Source organism: Typopeltis vanoorti, chromosome 6, assembly GCF_054136105.1.
Source record: "Typopeltis vanoorti isolate ZY-2024b chromosome 6, IOZ_Tvanoo_1.0, whole genome shotgun sequence".
Lineage (NCBI taxonomy): Eukaryota > Metazoa > Arthropoda > Arachnida > Uropygi > Thelyphonidae > Typopeltis > Typopeltis vanoorti.
Genome location: NC_143554.1, coordinates 153,561,281 through 153,582,744, shown reverse-complemented (window position 1 = coordinate 153,582,744; position 21,464 = coordinate 153,561,281). Strand labels below are relative to the sequence as shown.

At 36.4% G+C, this 21,464-nt stretch overlaps 1 protein-coding gene across 1 annotated transcript in view; it reads left to right on the top strand.

Annotated features, from left to right (window-relative positions):
- The window catches only part of LOC150106113 (uncharacterized), a 190,203-nt gene that overhangs the window by 131,354 nt on the left and 37,385 nt on the right, over positions 1-21,464 (top strand). Inside the window, exon 6 of the mRNA XM_090394632.1 lies at positions 12,718-12,823. Coding sequence (XP_090250758.1) covers positions 12,718-12,823 — 106 coding nt within the window. The remainder of the gene's footprint in view (positions 1-12,717; positions 12,824-21,464) is intronic.

Here is a 21,464-nt window from a genome sequence, read left to right as displayed (position 1 = left end):
CCTCTGTGAACTGTAACATCTAATGAAAATTTTGATGTCTTTTCATTTAATATGAAGTAATCTAATATTGATTTCCATCCTCTTGCTGCCCAAGTATATTTATGTATGTTTATAGAAGGAATTCATTATTTTTAGGTTATTATCAACTACAAAGTCAATCAATTTTTTACCATTTCTGTTTAGAGTGTGTTCTCCAGGTATTCCTATATTATTATTAATTTTAGTGTTTCCAATTCTTGCATTTAAGTCTCCTGCTAAAATTATATAATCATTTTTATTTATTTTATTATATATGTTTTGTAGCTTGGGTGGGGGGGGGGGGGGGTGGGGGGGGGGGGGGGTGGGGGGGGGGGGGGGTGGGGGGGGGGGGGGGTGGGGGGGGGGGGGGGTGGGGGGGGGGGGGGGTGGGGGGGGGGGGGGGTGGGGGGGGGGGGGGGTGGGGGGGGGGGGGGGTGGGGGGGGGGGGGGGTGGGGGGGGGGGGGGGTGGGGGGGGGGGGGGGTGGGGGGGGGGGGGGGTGGGGGGGGGGGGGGGTGGGGGGGGGGGGGGGTGGGGGGGGGGGGGGGTGGGGGGGGGGGGGGGTGGGGGGGGGGGGGGGTGGGGGGGGGGGGGGGTGGGGGGGGGGGGGGGTGGGGGGGGGGGGGGGTGGGGGGGGGGGGGGGTGGGGGGGGGGGGGGGTGGGGGGGGGGGGGGGTGGGGGGGGGGGGGGGTGGGGGGGGGGGGGGGTGGGGGGGGGGGGGGGTGGGGGGGGGGGGGGGTGGGGGGGGGGGGGGGTGGGGGGGGGGGGGGGTGGGGGGGGGGGGGGGACTTTATACTTAGCATCAGCATTTGCACTCAGTAAACATAATTCGAGAGAACTGTGAACCAAACGAACACGAATAGGAACGTTGTAGATCAAGAACCGGGCTTGATGCGCGATGTCAGCGTGTATTCGGCCAAGCATCTCGACACATTTCTATTGGTCAATTCGAGATTGTCGTCTATGCATCCCACATTCACTTTTGGTAAACATATTACTAACATCAGCCACATTATCTTTAACAAATAGTTCATTTTTCAGTTGACTGTTTTAAGCATCTCTGTTATAATTTTGCAGGTTATCAATATAAGCCCTATAAGGATAAGTGTCTGATGCCACATTCACCAGTTTATCTTGGAGATAAAAGTCAATTGGACTGAACAAGGAATTGGAAAATATTTCACGACATCAACTGAAGTATCTTCAATAAATTCGCCATCATTGTCAGTATAAGGATAAATGTTTGATGCCACATTCACCAGTTTATCTTGGAGAAAAAAGTCAATTTGACTGAACACGGAATGGGAAAATGTTTTCACGATACCAACTGAAGAACCTTCAATAGGTTTGCCATCATTGTCAGTTATGCGCACACGAACACATAACTATGATTTTCTCAAATCCGAGTATCCTTCAGATGTACCTACTATGCAAAATTCCACAGGACCTCCACTGTCAGAACTGGATATTGGTTGGTTGGTAGGTGATATAAGAACTTCTTTCCACACACACACGTTGACACGAGGGTGGGAAAAAAAATCTAACTCAGACATCATATCCTCAGCAAAAGATGTCATCTCGCTTGTGCTTTTTATTATTCGTTTTCTGCTTCTTGCTTCCTTGACCTCTTTGAATTAATCGGCTCTGAGCGTTTCAGCAGTAGTTTTCCCAGCTTCTGATGCTTTGTTTATAAAGGATCGACGTAAACGTATCCCTAACAATACATCTCCTATCATTTTCTGACCGGCTTTAAAGGATTGTCGACTGAAAAATTGAGCTGCAGGTTTCAAATTGGACTTAAAGAAGGAGAAGGCATTTCTGAAAATGCTACCGAATCCGTACGATCACACACGATGACGTCAATAATCTTATAAAACAATCACGTCACAATTCCTTATCTTATCTTGACTTGTTCAAAGTGACACACCTAATACTCTCCGTTTTGGGTGGAGAGTTCTAGTGCCAGACCATAAACTCCTTGAGCATGATATCATCATCATCATCCTCACGTTTTAGCAGTCCAAAAAAAGTCTCAACCAAGTAGCGATACATGCATACATATGGCATTTGGTAACACAAGAAACAAACAAAGGAGAGATAATACTAATATAAATGTGCCAGTGTTTTTGATGATTCATGCAACTGGTCAAAAGCCAATGTGCAAAATATCCTTCTTTATTCAAAAAGGTTTAGAAGTACTGGTAGGATCTCCTAAAACTGTTAAGAAATTAAATTCTGGTGATATCTTTAGAAACAATGTGTCAGCAACATTCCGAGACACTGCTGAGAGCAACGACAATGGCTGGATTACCAAACATATTAATACATCAAAAAGCACTCAGTTCCTGTAGAGGAGTGATATCAGAATGGTATCTCCTTAATGGTCCTGATGAGGGGATATATTCAGATCTTAAATATCAGGGAGACATTAGCGTAAGTAATTCCAAGTCACAAATTGGTGTATATTTCGTATATACCCCACTACATCAAACTTAATATCTTTTATGCATGCTCGGCCGAAACACGTCTTGTGATATTCCAGTGAAAAACATTCATGAATAAAATTTACCACATCAGTTGATCAAATGACCTGTCCAAAAATTCTATGGCATAAAATTTTAAAATGAAAGATAGATATAGAACACACTGTTTTTCTACAGTAGACTATAATGGGAGTGTTATTGCTGATCCAAAAGCTATTGCAGACACATTGGGAGAAAGGTTTGCCAGAATCTCAGTAATAGCTTCATATCCTCCTGAATGTTTAGGACTGAAAGAGCGGAAAGAGAAACAAAGGCTAAAGTTTCTTCCAATGGACCTGAGCCATACATTCAGCCCTTTATCAGTAGCTAAAAAGAGCTGTTCTACTGTCTCATCTAGAGCAGTAGGGCCTGATGTCATCCATTACGAAATGATAAAGCATCCACCATCATCTTCTATGGATCTCCTTCTCTTAATATACAATAGAATACTCGCAGAGGAAGAGTTATTGGTTCTCGATATAAGGTAATTGTCATTGCTATCTCAAAACCATGATATGATCAAACACAAGCAAATAATTATCGATCTATTGTCTGATCGGCTGTCTTTGTAAGATATTAGAGAAAATGGTTAATACTAGATTTCTCTGGTATTTATAAACGATCTTTTTTCCAATACACAATATGGGTTACTTAGACATCTTTCACCTTCAGACCATTTGCTCGTTAAGAAACTTGTGTAAGAGATGACTTTCTGAAGCAAGAACTTTTTTTCAATTTTCTTTCACATGTCAATATCTATGAGATTGTCTGGAGATATTCAATATTAAAAGACCTCTATAACCTAAATCTCAAAGGACATCTTCTTGTATTTATTAAAATATTTCTTTCCAGGCGAACTTTCCAAGATAGAGTGGGATGCATGCTATCTCGGCTATATAACCAAGAACAGGGTTTTCTCCATGGTTTTATCTTAAATGTGACAATTTTTGCTGTTGAAGTTAACTCAATGACTGCACAGTTTCCTCCCATTGTAGAAAATCCTCTATATTAAGGACTTCAATTCAATGGCCCTCTCGTATGAGGTTAATTGAAAGACAACTTTGCGTAGACAGAAAATATGAAATAATAAAATAAAATAAGTGTAGAGACATTTAAATATGGAATATATCCACCTACTGCAATGCAGCCCTCACAACGTCGTTCCACGCTTAGCACCAAGTGATTCAGGAGTTCCAGAGGCAAAGTGGCCCACTCCTTCAGAGCAAGGATAATGTATTCTTTATTTTCTGGTAGCGAATTTGGAGTAAAAATGCGTCTTCCTACTGCGTCCCAATCGGGGTTGAGATCTTTGGATTTTGCAGACTGTTCGATTCGTATCTTCGGTCCCCAGAATTATATAAAAAGCTTGTGTAAGATGTGGATATAATTCTTAGCCTACCGCACCATAAAACTATCGAACATGACGTTGAACGCCTGCGTTGCGTTATCGTTCAACACTCATCGTTCCTTTTTTCAGCACTTGTAGCGATTAAGCATAATGTTCCCCATCATGACCTCAACACTGCCGTATCTATCCCTTTCTAGAATATTCTCGCGATGTTAATTCCAGATTAAGTGTCGTCTAGAATTGGAGGAAAAAACTGAAAAGATTCTCACATGTAAAACGAAGAACAGACTAGTCTTGTTCAATTATTATGGATATAACACCACTCGTCACGTGCACTAAGATGTCTTACCAAAGTGTGTTGAGATATTTGGATATATGTGCTGGAAAGGAATGGAACCGATTTGCAAGCTGACCTGCAGAAGTGCATCGATTACGTTTCGAGTTATAATCAAAGTCTTCATACTTCGTCTTAGAGCGATGATAAGCATTCTACCTAATGGAATGGAATACATTCCATTAGTTAGAATGCTGCCTCGAGCCTTCATACACCATATGAGATTACCAACTCTCTGATAATATCAGTAATTCTCTGGTCTTTTTTAATAATTCTTCCCCGAGGGAAATCACCTAGATGATGTCTTTGAGACATTACAAGAAATCGAAGTTTGCAACTTGTTTTCCTTCACAAAAAAAGCTTCCTTCATGTACTATTCGCTGCGTCCGCTTGTGCCGTTTATCCTGTTGGGTGCTACCACGTTACCCCTTTGAGCGCGATTCGCATATTGGAATGTGTACCAGCTTTCCACACGAAATCATCAGTTATGCAAACTGACCCCAGCTGATTCCTCACAATTTGCGGTTATCAACTTCAGAAATAGTATTTCTCTAGGGCCAACCCGTGCGGGTGTGCAGGTTGTGCCCCGCACAACATCGTTTGATCAGGAGGGGTGCCATTTCAAGACGATAAATAATAGTAATTTTTTGAAAAGTATTCTTTTCATGAAGGACAATTTACTACATAGATTGCACGACCTAAAATAAACTGTAAGGCAATAACAAATGAAGAATGAACTCAACACCCGAATAGCCGCTTTGCTTTGACGTACCGATTCATGAGTGATACGTGAAAGCAGGTTTGAATATATATATATATATATATGAAAATAATTAACTGATATGTTTCCGAATACTACCATTGCACTGTTTATTTATTTAACGTTACCTGTATCCGTTTGAAAGGAGTTTTACAAAGCAAAATTAATAAAAGAATATTGCGATCGACAATATGCGATGAAAGTCTTACCGATTTATCAATAATACCAATAGAAAATGATATTATTGGTATTTTATATATAAAATATCTAATTAAGAATTTTGTTGCGGTTAAAGCTAGGAGGTTAAATAAGTAATAAATGATATATTATATATACCAGTGCCCAAAATGTATTATTGTTGTGATTTTTTGTGGTAAAAAAAATGTATTTTTATACTATATAAATAGAAATAACTTGAAATTAATTTTATTTTAATTTGCAAATTCTATTCAATGAAAGCGTCCAAATATGATTTCGAACAAATATTTCGAACTGTTGCCCACGGGGCTGTCCTGTATTTGTTACTAGATTTTAAACATCAATGTATACAATATACTACATTTTAAATATATATGAGGGGCGAATACTCCGGGTGTGCGGTGCTCATCCACGAAATATCAGTATCATCGATATTATATTTTTTTATTTATTCTCCTGAAAGACTCCCCTAATTGGTTGCAGACTTTGCGAGATTCCTAAAATTAAACAATATACTAATGCTTCATGAAGAAGGCACTTTTCGACGCGTAAACAATGCATCAGATTCACGTTAACATCCCGGGTGTGCTTTCAAAATACATACATTTGAAAAGATGTAAAGAGGGCGCAGCGGGTCAATTTCTTAGCGTTCTAATATTTTTAAACCACTCAGAAGGCGAGGCTAGGTGAGCTCAGAGACAATAGCACCTAGAAGCTGTGATTGATTATTGTACCAACCAATACAATTGAACATTGTCTTTTGTCATGAGTTGCTGTTTTCTGAGTTTCATGTTTTCCGTGCGTGAATGTGAACTGACGTGGTAGGCAAGTTTTTATATATAATATAGATATAGATAAGTTTTTAACATATAATTTTCCATAAATTTATAATTTTTTTGCCCATATTTAGGATTTGAAACAGTGTTGACGATCTATTGAATGTTCCGTTTTCTGCCAGTTCTTTTGCGGATTGTACTACAAAACCGTTGATACTACAAAAAAAAAAAAACAAAAAAACTATGGCATGTAGGATTAAAGAAAATGTGGATAATTCCGAAAATGATCGGGTATTATGTACACTCAGATTCAGTAAACAAAAGATAATTCTGAGAAAACGGAGGGAAATATACACAAACCAGAGAAATACTCATAATATGTGCAACAAGTTTTTAAGAGAGGATTTGCTGCTTCATCCAACCATAGTTATTCCTGCCGTACTCTCTGTCTCCTCGTTAGTTTTCTTATTTTTTTTAAATTATGCCATCATAAATTCACTTATTCATGTGTAGACTTTATAGGATTGTGCTATTTGCTCTACCCAGCAGCTTGTAGGACATACATATCACAAATGTTAATTATTAATAATTCGTTTACCATTAATGGAAGTATTTCTACTCACTCATTCTTTCTTTTCATTTCCTATTCTCACGTCTTATAAATGATGGTTCACATATTTCACCTTTGTATTTTTCAAATATACCAACCAAATACAGCATTGTCCTTCATTGTTGTTTTCTAGTAAATCATAAAACAAACCGATTGTTCCACCACTCTACTCAGATTTGGTCCTAATTAATTGATAATTTAAAGTATTCAAAATTATTCTGCAACTAATTGCTTTGGACCAATTAAGATGAGCGCTGATGCGCTATGCACCCTCACGACTTTCATACATCGATAAAAATGCAATCATACGATCAGGGGCGTCCGCAGAGGGGGGGGGGGTACTTTCCCAGGGATCGAGTAAAACATTCCACAAATTATAAGCGGAAAAGTGATTGAGATATATCACCTTACACTCTCGACCATGGGACGCTTTGTCTGTCTTGAAATTTTATTACGGGTTGGCCTGTTTTGGCCGGTGGTCGAGTTGTAAACGTAATGTTTGCTGAGCCATTGTAAACTTTTATTAATCTCTACTCTAACTACTTTCTTTACTTTCATTAATTTCTCTACCGCCTTAGTTTCCCATACTACTTTATCTTCCTATTCTCTATTGACTTTACTTTAATTTCTATTTTTTACACTTTACACCCTTTCTTAAATTTGCTACAGGTGATCTAATTTCTTGAGAACCATGGAAAATTTATTTAATGTTACAACTGAGCTGCAAAGATTCCCTTTTATGGGTATTAAATATAATTAGGATTGCATGCAGTATCCTTTAAGTCTATCTCAAGCATTAAAAGTGCACTGGATTAAGGATCAGTGAATATACATTTTCATAACATAACATATTTATTAAACCAGGATGTATTAATACAGTTTAATGAATAAATTGGCTCTTCAAAAATTTAACGCTACGAATTAAAATATCGCATACATTGTGCACACAAAAAAATTAACGTGCAGCAATACCATCACTTACCTCTCAAAATCTCAACCTCACACAAGTTTGTTCATGCAATATATATATCTACTTCAAACAACAATTTTACAATATTTAAATACTACCAAAACTTCTTTAACCCTTTAGTCCTTAAAAAATTACCACACTTGAACCTTGGAATTGTCCGCCAAAATTCAGTCAATCTTCCTCAGTATTAAAAATACACATAAAGATTGTACTCACGGTTCTTTACTTGACTTGACTCACTTGATGTATTTTTAGCATGTTTAGCATGATATCCTCTTCGGTCCAATGCTGCTTCTCTTGCTTTTCCCCAGCTTGACCACACTAGTTTGTTTTGTTCTTGGATTACAATCAGCGCCATGTCATTTTGGGTCTTCCCCTCTTCCTTTTACCATCAGGCATCCATGTCAGTGCTATTCTAGTGTGATCTGATGTTGGCATTGTCAGTAGATGGCCTATCCATGTCCATCTGTGATTCTTTAGCTCTATTGTAATGGGTTTGCTTTTGGTTTTGTTGTAAGTTTCAATATTTTTTAATTTTTTCAATTTTCAATCTTTCCTTGACACATATATCTAAACTGGCTCTTTCATATTAACCAGATGTCTTATCTGGTTCAACTGGCTTCTTTTCCATCCTTGGCTTCTTCTTCTTTAGCGGCGTCGCATCTTGAAGGGTTTCCGGGGGCTGAAGCACACTATATCGATACTACTTTTCCTTCTTGGGCCTCAACATTCGTGCGGGCTTTCCGTTCTTAAGCTCTGTTACGCCGTGAAAGATTTTCCGGGATTGGAGCATATCTCACCGATACTTCTTTTTCGTCCTGGGCCTTAACATTCGTGCGGGATTTCCTTTAACGCCGTCGCATCGTGAAAGGATTCCCGGGACTCGATGCATATTACGGTTCGACTTTTCTTCGGACGTCCACGGATCCGCGATGCTGGATTCCGAGAAACTACGAGAGGAGACTGCGCTTCTGCATACTTGCCTCCTCGCATTTGCCCCTGCATACCAGCATACAGCTGTTGCATTGCTGCATACAGCCTTCGCCTGCGACATACTGGATCTGCTGCGTCTGGACACCTGGATAAAAAGCCCCGTGCAGACCGGCATACTTCCGTTGCATCGCTGCAGACTGCCATCGCCTACTACATACTGGATCTGCTGCCTCTGGATACCTGGAAAAAGAGCCCTTTTGGATACTTCTGGATCCATTCTTATACTCTCCCTCTCTCTCGGTTCCTGGATTAAGGGTTGAGAACCACGTGCATTCCCGCGCAAAAAGGGGGATGTGACCTTCGAGTTGTTGATTCTTTTTGTTTCCTTCAGAACACACAAAAACAATCTTATTCACTACACTCGGGAGATCCTTAGTTGTTCGCAGCCTGTTGTTGCACTGTCCTTGGGACACGCATTAAGAATTGAAGGCACTTTACATTTTCCAAATAACGCTTTTAAGCTAAGATCTTTCTTTAGAATTGGAACCACTAAAAATAACAGGCCGCTTTCTAAGGTATTGGCCTTGAAATCATCATTATTAGTGTTCTGTCTCTTGACAGGTCCAATGGTATAACTCAGCAGATTCTCTTCCTCCAATTTCCTCTGTTTCTTGCTCCCTCCTTCATTTCTTGATATTCTCTTGTGCCCATTATATCATCAAGCATCATTAGTCGTCTCCTTCCTCTTGGTCGCTTTGCTTCAATTTTCCCTTCTATCATTATTTTCAGTAGGCTGTCTCCTCTTAATACATGTCCTATCCAGTTATGCATTCTTCTTATTATTGTCTTTAGTAAATTCCTTTCTCCTCAACTCTTTGTAACACTTCATTGGTGATTTTTTCAGTCCACTTTATTTTCTCCATTCTTTTCCATAACTAACCACATTTCAAATGCCTCCAACATTTTAGCTTCTTTCTTCCCATTTTTCCATGTTTCTGATCCATACAAGGCCATACTCCAAATATAACACTTAATAACCCTTTTCTTTAGATTTTCAAGGTATTTCAACGCAGAAATTCTTCTGCGTTGAAATACCTTGAAATGCACAGCTTCATATTCGTACCATTTCAATACATACTTGTATGGTTTTACAAATCACACAATTTATTATAACTGCAGTTAATACAAGCCTTATATACAAAATTCCTAATAACACAATTCCACAATCTGTGTTGAAATTACGATCTCCTTCTATATACAATGTTTGTGACCTCTGAAAAAGTCGATGCAAAGTTAAGAAAAAATAAATCCTACTGCATCCAATTTCACAGGGTAACCATAGACCATGTGTGTTTTTGCAGCAATAAGACACGTGTTTCTGTTTTTGGTTTATCTTTTTTTTTTCTGATTTGTGAAAAAAAAAATCATTATTCTTGTGAACAGCACCAGTTCGTATGCCCTCTGTGTCTAGTACACTTCAATGAGTGAAGTGTGAATTATAAATTTATAGTGAAACAAATATAAGCAGAAAAATACATTTTTAAAAGGTTAGTGTATGTAATTTAATAATATTTTACTTGTTAATTTTATGATACTTTTAAAGTGAAATAATTTAGCATATTGAGATTAATTAATTAGTCGATTTTTAATAAAACATGCCAGTCAATTTTTTATATAACATATTGTGCAAAAGAACTGTATTAATTCCGAATACATTTTCCCAAGAATTAAGGACCATTAAAATCGAGATAAAAGGAAATTAATATATTTATAATTTTATTCTAAAAAATATTCTTTTATTTGTGTTTCCCCACTCTCAGAATAGATATAAAGAATTATTTTTCTTCCAGAGAAAAAATGTTAAAATACGTTTATTGATGTAATTTAATTACATTAGTAAATAACTACATCAATAAAAATTTATTGATGTAGATATTTTTCTCCAAGCTAACCCCGACGGACGCCTATGCATACGATCAATGACGTGAAATTTGTAGCGCTGGTTCTATCACCCACACGACAGCACACCCAACCGAAATGGACATCTACATCACTGATTATATATATATATATATATGATTGATTACCATAATACAATTTTGAAACTTTTAAACAGTGATACTTACTTTGAACTAAATAGTGACTCCACAATTGAAATGCACAATAGGACTGACAATTTATTAAAAGCCACCTTGGGATTACCAAAAAACATCCGTCTTTCACTCAGGTCGCTCCATCCTTTATCCCACAATTATATGGTCTCCCCAAGATGCACAAGTCAAACTGTCCGCTCAGACCAATAGTTGAAGGCATACACTCATCGACCTATAACCTTTCCAAATACCTTGCAATTTTTTAAAAAAAATCTTTCCGGAAATTCCTCCTCTCATATTAAAAACTCTGCTGATTTTGTTTCAAAAATTAAGGACATCAAACTCAAAAAAACAGATTTAATGGCTAACTTCGATATTTTCTCTCTGTTCACAAATGTGCTTGCTCAAGAAGTCCTTAATCTTCTCAAGAACAAATTATCCAAAAAAAAAAAAAAAAAAAAAGTTTTGCTTTACTCTCCCATTGTGTTAAGTCAGGATACTTCAAATATCAAAATAAGATCTACTTGCAAAACTCAGATAGCCCACACTCCCCGATTCTCGGTGATATATTTTTGAACGATTTTGAAGAAAAATCTATTAATTCCTTCCCTCTTAAACCAAAATGTTGGTATCGTTATATAGACGATATATTCCTCATCTGGGAAGACGGTGTCAACGACCTTGATTTATTTTTGGACCACTTAAACAAGTTTCATGAAAACATCTCTTTTACCTTCGAACTGGAATCCGATAACTGCCTCCTCTTTCTAGATCTGAACCTTACCAGATGTTCTGAAAGTATAAAAATCGCAATTACAGAATCCCTACTCATATTGACAGAAACCTTCACGCTTCCTCTCATCGCTACACCGCAAAAATTTTGTATTATTTCCACCTTAGCACACCGGGCCAAATCTTTACTAACCGAAGAAACAGAAATTGAAAATGAACTCTTTTTCGTAAAACGACTTTTTATCAACAATGGTTTTTCTTCCAATTAGATTGACAGATTTCTTTCTCTCCGTTAGTGAACTGCTTCTGAAGATCCCTCTTCCTCAAGAGCCTTTATTTCTTTGCCTTACATCAGCTCTCTTTCACCAAAACTGGCAAAAATACTAAAGAAATTCAACTTCAGAACTTGCTTCACTACGCTACCAAAACTTCGCTCATTTCTTAATAAACATAAAGAGAAACATCTTCCCACTCAGTTCCTGGAGCCTACAAGATTGAACGTGATTGTGGAAAACCATACTACGACCAGACAGCTAAACCCACCCTTTTGCGTATGGAAGAACACACCATAGGGATATTTCCTACAACAGGGCTATAGCCAGAGCACTCTCTAGCCACGTTCTTCTCTCTGTTAATTCTGATGAAGGCCGCCAACTCACCGTAGACTGTCCGCAGACTACTAATATCCATGTGTGCTATGATGAACTTGAAATAAACATTGTCGAATCTAGAGAAATTTCCTTTGATTCTTGGATTTAATATACAATTCTTACACACACACACACACACACACACACACACACACACACACACACACACACACACACACACACACACACATATATATATATATATATATATATATATATATATATATATATATATATATATATATATATATATATATATATATATATATATATATATATATATATATATATATATATATATATATATATATTGCGTATCCAATAAATTGAGATTTATTGGATACGCAACATGTTTCGTCGGGAATGACTTCGCGTTAAGAACATATACAGTTATTAAAAGATACTGAAAAAACAAAAAATCATTGAGACACTCTAAAGCTATAAAATTATAAAGCTATAAATTCGACTGTAAATTACAGTTATTATGAACTTGAGCTAGTCCGTGTTAAAGTTCTAAAGTTGTACACCTGTGCGTGTGTGAAACCACGAGATCGCCAGTATCCGATAGTAGAGCTGAAAGAGTCAGACAAATTATAGCTGATGTTATTGTTCATATGAAGAGGGTCCAAGGTAATATATATATATATATATATATTTATAAAAATAAATTTAACTGACTTTATTAAATTAAAAATTCAAATCAAATATATTTCGATATAAGTATTGTATAATATGAAATTCTGGTGAGATGAATGTTTTATACTATATTTCAGGACTGCTTTTTTAATTGTTTTGTTGAAAGACAATTAGAGAAGGAAACAAATTGCCGTATCCTTGATTATTTTTTTCCATACACTGACCTAAGAGGAAATCAAAGCGGTAAGTTATTATGAGAAATTATTCTCATATTGAAAACATAATAATTCTAGTTTAAATTAGGATTTAAAGAAGGGAAACAAATTCTTTTTTTTTTTTTTCATTTTTCCTTATGTTTTAATATACATTCGTCTCAGAATGTATCCGAGAGGAATATTGTTGGTATCGCTTATCTCCCCTAACACTTCTTGAATGCTATTCCTCTGGAAACAAAATTACAAAACTCTAGTTTTAATATGCAATTCTTACATGACATCTAGTTCTGTAATGTAAGAATCGCATATTAAACATAGAATTCGAAGTTATTAATGGTGTAAATTTTTAATATTCCACTAAATCACGTATTACTGAGGGTAAATAGCAGGAATTTGATAATGATTAACTTAGGATTCACTCAGTATATAATACAGCAATCCCAACCGCATATAAAATAATGGTACTGAATGAGAATTATATGCACGAAATTGCGAGAGAGAGTTACAGCATTCATCACTATAAAAACAAGAAGACAAAATCATTGGGAAATAGAATTCTCAGTTATGATTCTCAACCAGAATTTCTGCTAAGGCGGCCTAAACCACCCAAATATCGATTAAAACTTTGTTTCATCCTAACCATTGCATATTAATTCAACTAAAGGTTTCTTTCACATTCTGCATATTGTGCTACGTGTTTTGTTTAATATCAATCCCACAGAAGGGTAGATAAATTATGGAAATTTAGTACTGCGAGCAGGAATAGAGTTAGTTAATCGAAATGATCGCTCCAGACATTTGAACTTCTAAAAGCTATGTCGTCTGAGTTCCAGAAAATGAGATGAGGGTTCGATCTCTGAAAACAGTAATCGTTTACTGCATAACATTTCGCATATGGGTTTTTCTAAACCAGCATATTCTACAAGATCATCAAAATAACGGCATATTGACATCCTGCTATTAGCAATTGTTGGTCGCCCTAAACTTCGATGAGTATCTCTACAGCTGTGTTATAACGACGTGGATTCGAATGTCTTCAGTGATGCTAGGAATTATTTTACCGGCTTTTCAGTTGAAGGTGACTTATTCGTTTTGATAAATGGTGATGAAATGGTTTGCCTCAATGAAACCGACAAGCGGGCAGTGAAGATAAATAATATACCGAACCGTGTGTATTTAATTTTCTCTTCCTGAACTTCTATGTGGTAGCAATTTCAAGTGGAAGCACTCAGCTGAATACAAATGCTAAAATCGTACATGTTTTCATCCCGCAAAAGGGAGACAAAATGATGTTTTGCCTCCCTTTTTTTATCTTAATATTCACTTTATTTCTTCGCCTTCTGCTAGTGTAACTCTTCAGATACAAATAACAGTGATTTACTAATATGCTCGCTAAGGATTCGTTATTTTTATTCTTATACGTGAAGGTTTGGTGAAATAATTTAAATTATTTTCATTTCTAACATTTCTAAACATTTCGATTAATCGTATTCTTTATTTTCTGGTAGCGAATTTGGAGTAAAAATGCGTCTTCCTACTGCCTCCCAATCGGGGTTGAGATCTTTGGATTTTGCAGGCTGTTCGATTCGTATCCTTCGGTCTCCACAATTATGTAAAAAGCTCGTGTAAGATGTGCATATAATTCTTCGCCTACCGCACCATGAAGCTATCGAACATGACGTTGAACGCCTGCGCTGCGTTATCGTTCAACACTCATCGTTCCTTTTTTCAGCACTTGTAGCGATTAAGCATAATGCTCCTCATCATGACCTCAACACTGCCGTATCTATCCCTTCCTAGAACATTCTCGCGATATCATTCCAGATAAAGTGTCGTCTAGAATTGGAGGAAAAACTGAAAAGATTCTCACATGTAAAACGAAGAACAGACTAGTCTTGTTCAATTATTATGGATATAACACCACTCGTCACGTGCACTAAGATGTCTTACCAAAGTGTGTTGAGATATCTGGATATATGTGTTGGAAAGGAATGGAACCGATTTGCAAGCTGACCTGCAGAAGTGCATTGATTACGTTTCGAGTTATAACCAAAGTCTTCATACTTCGTCTTAGAGCGATGATAAGCATTCTACCTAATGGAATGGAATACATTCCATTAGTTAGAATGCTGCCTCGAGCCTTCATACATCATATGAGATTACCAACTCTATGAAAATATCAGTAATTCTCTGGTCTTTTTTAATAATTCTTCCCCGAGAGAAATCAACTAGATGATGTCTTTGAGACATTACAAGAAATCGAAGTTTGCAACTTGTTTTCCTTCACAAAAAAAACTTCCTTCATGTACGATTCGCTGCGTCCGCTTGTGCCGTTTATTCTGTTGAGTGCTACCACGTGACCCCATTTAGCGCGATTCGAACATTGGAATGTGTATCATCTATCCACTCGAAATCATCAGTTATGCAAATTGCCACCAGCTGATTCCTCTCAATTTGCGGTTATCAACTTCAGAAATAGTATTTCTCTAGGGACAACCCGTGCGGGTGTGCAGGTTGTGCCCCGCACATCATCGCTTGATCAGGAGGGGGTGCCATTTCGAGACAATAAATAATAGTAATTTTTTGTACAATATTTTTCCCTGAACGAAAATTTACTAAACAGATTGCATGACCTAAAATAAACTGTAAGGCAATAACAAATGAAGAATGAACTCAACGACTGAATAGCCGCTTTGCTTTGACGTGCCGATTCATGAGTGATACGTGAAAGCAGGGTTGAATATATATATATATATATATATATATATATATATATATATATATATATATATATATATATATATATATATATATATATATATATGAAAATAATTAACCGATTTGTTTCCGAATACTACCATTGCACTGCGTATTTATTTATTTAACGTCACCTGTATACGTTTGAAAGGAGTTTAACAAAGTAAAATTAATAAAAGAATATTGCGATCGACAATATCCGATGAAAGTCTTACCGATTTATCAATAATACCAATAGAAAATGATATTATTGGTATTATATATATAAAATATCTAATTAAGAATATTGTTGCGGTTAAAGCTAGGAGGATAAATAAGTAATAAATGATATACCAGTGCCCAAAATGTATTATTGTTGTGATTTTTTTGTGGTAATTGGAAAAAAATGTATTTTTATAATATATAAATAGAAATAACTTGAAATTAATTTTATTTTAATTTGTAAATTCTATTTAATGAAAGTGCCCAAATATGATTTCGAACAAAACCGACTGTTGCCCACGGGGCTGTCCTTTATTTGTCCTAGATTTTAAAACATCAATGCATACCATATACTACATTATAAATATATATCAGGGGCGAATTCTCCGGGTGTGCAGTGCTCATCCACGAAATATCAGTATCATCGATATTATATTTTTTTTAATTTATTCTCGTGAAAGACTCCTGCTAATTGTTTACAGACTTTGCAAGATTCCTAAAATTAAACAATATGCTAATGCTTCATGAAGAAGGCACTTTTTGACGCGTAAACAATGCATCACATTTACGTTAACATACCGGGTGTGCTTTCAAAATACATACATTTGAAAAGATGTAAAGAGGACGCAGCGGGTCAATTTCTTAGCGTTCTAATATCTTTAAACCACTCAGAAGGCGAGGCTGGGTGAGCTCAGAGACAATAGCACCTAGAAGCTGTGATTGATTATTGTACCAACCAATACAATTGAACATTGTCTTTTGTCATGAGTTGGTGTTTTCTGAGTTTCATGTTTTCCGTGCGTGAATGTGAACTGACGTGGTAGGCAAGTTTTTATATATAATATAGATATAGATAAGTTTTTAACATATAATTTTCCATAAATTTATAAATTTTTTGCCCATATTTAGGATTGGAAACAGTGTTGACGATCTATTGAATGTTCCGTTTTCTGCCAGTTCTTTCGCGGATTGTACTACAAAACCGCTGATACTACAAAAAAAAAAAAAACTATGGCATGTAGGATTAAAGAAAATGTGGATAATTCCGAAAATGATCGGGTATTATGTACACTCAGATTCAGTAAACAAAAGATAATTCTGAGAAAACGGAGGGAAATATACACAAACCAGAGAAATACTCATAATATGTGCAACAAGTTTTTAAGAGATGATTTGCTGCTCCATCCCACCATAGTTATTCCTGCAGTACTCTCTGTCTACTCGTTAGTTTTCTTATTTTTTTTAATTATGCCATCATAAATTCACTTATTCATGTGTAGACTTTTTAGGATCGTGCTATTTTCTCTACCCACCAGCTTGTAGGACACACATATCACAAATGTTAATTATTAATAATTCGTTTGCCATTAATGGAAGTATTTCTACTCACTCATTCTTTCTTTTCATTTCCTATTCTCACGTCTTATAAATGATTGTTCACATATTTTCACCTTTGAGTGTTTCAAATATACCAACCAAATATAGCATTGTCCTTCATTGTTGTTTTCTATTAAATCCTAAAACAAACCCATTGTTCCACCATTCTACCAGATTTGCTCATAAGTAATTGATATTTAAAATATTCAAAGTTATCCTGCAACTAATTGCATTGGACCAATTAAGATGAGCGCTGATGCGCTATGCACTCTCACAACTTTCATGCATCGACAAAAATGCAATCATACGATCATGGGCGTCCGCAGAGTGGTGGTGGGGGGGGCACTTTCCCAGGGATCGAGTAAAACATTCCACAAATTATAATCGTAAAAGTGATTGAGATATGTAACCTTACACTCTCGACCATGGGACGCTTTGTCTGTCTTGAAATTTTATTACGGGTTGGCCTGTTTTGGCCGGTGGTCGAGTTGTAAACGTAATGTTTGCTGAGCCATTGTAAACTTTTATTAATCTCTACTCTAACTACTTTCTTTACTTTCATTAATTTCTCTACTGCCTTAGTTTCCCATACTACTTCATCTTCCTATTCTCTATTGACTTTACTTTAATTTCTATTTTTTACACTTTACACCTTTTCTTAAATTTTCTACAGAGGATCTAATTTCCAATATCTTGAGAACCATGGAAAGTTTATTTAATGTTAGGACTGCGCTGCAAAGATTCCCTTTTAAGGGTATTAAATATAATTAGGATTGCATGCCGTATCCTTTTAGGTCTATCTCAAGTATTAAAAGTGCACTGGATTAAGGATCAGTGAATATACATTTTCATACCATAACATATTTATTAAACTAGGATGTATTAATAGTTTAATGAAGAAATTGGCTCTTCAAAAATTTAAGGCTACGAATTTAAATTTCACATACATTGTACATACAAAAAAATTAACATGTAGCAATACCAACACATACCTATCAAAATCTCAACCTCACACAAGTTTGTTCATGCAATATATATATATATATCTACTTCAAACAACAATTTTCCCATATTTAAATAATACCAAAACTTTTTTAACCCTTTAGTCCGGAACAAATTACCACACATGAACCTTGGAATTGTCCGGCAAAATTCAGTCAATCTTCCTCAGTATTAAACATACACATAAAGATTGTACTCACGGTTCTTTTCTTGACTTGACTCACTTGATGTATTTTTAGCATGTTTAGCATGATATCCTCTTTGGTCCAGTGCTGCTTCTCTTGCTTTTCCCCAGCTTGACTACACTAGTTTGTTTCGTTCTTGGATTACCATCGGCGCCATGTCATTTTGGGACTTCCCCTTTTCCTTTTACCATCAGGCATCCATGTCAGTGCTATTCTAGTGTGATCTGATGTTGGCATTGTCAGTACATGGCCTATCCATGTCCATCTGTGTTTCTTTACCTCTATTGTAATGGGTTTGCTTTTGGTTTTGTTGTAAGTTTCAATATTTTTTAATTTTTTCAATTTTCAACCTTTTCTTGACACCTATATCTAAACTGGCTCTTTCGTATTAACCAGATGTCTTATCTTGTTCAACTGGCTTCTTTTTCATCCTTGGCTTCTTCTTTAGCGGCGTCGCATCTTGAAGGGATTTCGGAGACTGAAGCACACTATATGGATACTACTTTTCCGTCTTGGGCCTCAACATTCGTGCGGGCTTTCCGTTCTTAAGCTCTGTCGCGCCGTGAAAGATTTTCGGGGATTGGAGCATATCTCACCGATACTTCTTTTTCGTCCTGGGCCTTAACATTCGTGCGGGATTTCCTTTAACGCCGTCGCATCGTGAAGGATTCTCGGGACCGCGTTGATCCAGCATCGCGGATCAACGAATCCGCGATGCTGGATTCCGAGACACTACGATAGGAGACTGCGCTTCTGCATACTTGCCTCCTTCCTCACATTTGCCCCTGCATACCAGCATACAGCTTTTGCATTGCTGCATACTGCCTTCGCCTGCCACATACTGATCTGCTGCGACTGGACACCTGGATAAAAAGCCCCGTGCAGACCAGCATACTGCCGTTGCATCGTTGCAGACTGCCGTCGCCTACTACGTACTGGATATGCTGTCTCTGGATACCTGGAAAAAGAACACCTTTGGATACTTCTGGATCTATACTTATACTCTCCCTCTCTCTTGGTTCCTGGATTAAGGGTTGAGAACCACGAGCATTCCCGCGGAAAAAGGGGGTTGTGACCTTCGAGTTGTTGATTTTTTTGTTTCCCTCAGAACACACAAAAAAAAATCATATTCACTACACTCGGGAGATCCTTAGTTGTTCGCCGCCTGTTGTTGCACTGTCCTTGGGACACGCATTAAGAATTGAAGGCACTTTACATTTTCCAAATAACGCTTCTAAGCTAAGATCTTTCTTTAGAATTGGAACCACTAAAAATAACAGGCTGCTTTCTAAGGTATTGGCCTTGAAATCATCATTATTAGTGTTGTGTCTCTTGACAGGTCCAATGGTATAACTCAGCAGATTCTCTTCCTCCAATTTCCTCTGTTTCTTGCTCCCTCCTTCATTTCTTGATATTCTCTTGTGCCCATTATATCATCAAGCATCATTAGTCGTCTCCTTCCTCTTGGTCGCTTTGCTTCAATTTTCCCTTCTATCATTATTTTCAGTAGGCTGTCTCCTTTTAATACATGTCCTATCCAGTTATGCATTCTTCTTATTATTGTCTTTAGTAAATTCCTTTCTCCTCAACTCTTTGTAACACTTCATTGGTGATTTTTTCAGTACACTTTATTTTCTCCATTCTTTTCCATAACTAACCACATTTCAAATGCCTCCAACATTTTATCTTCTTTCTTCCCATTTTTCAATGTTTCTGATCCATACAAGGCCATACTCCAAATATAACATTTAATAACCCTTTTCTTTAGATTTTTATTCATTTTATTAATAAACAAATTTTTCTTGATATAAAATGCATTTTCTTTTGTTAATTCTTTCTTTTATTTCCTTGTCACATTTTCCATTTTCTTGTATTATACTACCAAGATGTATTGTCTCACTTGCACTACACTTTCTCCAATCATCATCACCTTGATACTTCCTAGTTTCCTGGAGACTTTTTGTTTTCTTTGTGTTAATTTTCATACCATATTGCTTGCATATACTTTCACATTTATGCATTAGGTGCTGTAGTTCATCTTCAGTATTAGTTAAAATTTCTTTGTCATCTGCAAATGTAATCATGCAATGTTCTTCCTCCAATAGCAATTCCTCTTTTCTCTTCATCAAATGCTTCTTTTATCAATTCTTCTGCGCTGAAATACCTTGAAATGCACAGCTTAATATTCGTACCATTTCAATACATACTTATATGGTTTTATAAATCACACAATTTATTATAACTGCAGTTAATACAAGCCTTATATACAAAATTCTTAATAACACAATTCCACAATCAGTATTTAAATTACGATCTCCTTCTATATACAATGTTTGTGACCTCTGAAAAAGTCGATGCAAAGTTAAGAAAAAATAAATCCTGCTGCATCCAATTTCACAGGGTAACCATAGACCATGTGTGTTATTGCAGCAATAAGACACGTGTTTCTGTTTATGGTTTATCTTTTTTTTTCTGATTTGTGAAAAAAAAAATTCATTACTCTTGTGAACAGCACCAGTTCGTGTGCCCTCTGTGTCTAGTACACTTCACTGAGTGAAGTGTAAATTATAAATTTATAGTGAAACAAATATAAGCAGAAAAATACATTTTTAAAAGGTAAGTGTATGTAATTTAATAATATTTTACTTGTTAATTTTATGATACTTTTAAAGTGAAATAATTTAGCATATTGAGATTAATTATTTAGTCGATTTTTAATAAAACATGCCAGTCAATTTTTTATATAACATATTGTGCAAAAGAACTGTATTAATTCCGAATACATTTTCCCAAGAATTAAGGACCATTAAAATCGAGGTAAAAGGAAATTAATATATTTATAATTTTATTCTAAAAAATATTCTTTTATTTGTGTTTCCCCACTCTCAGAATAGATATAAAGAATTATTTTTCTTCCAGCGAAAAAATTTTAAAATACTTTTATTGATGTAATTTAATTACATTAGTAAATAACTACATGAATAAAAATTTATTGATGTAGATACATTTCTCCAATATCTACATCAATACATTTATTGATGTAGATATTTTTCTTGGGAAAAATATTCCGCAGAATATTTTTCCGAAGCTTCCCCCCACTTCGGAAAAATGTTCTGCGGACGCCTATGCATACGATCAATGACGTGA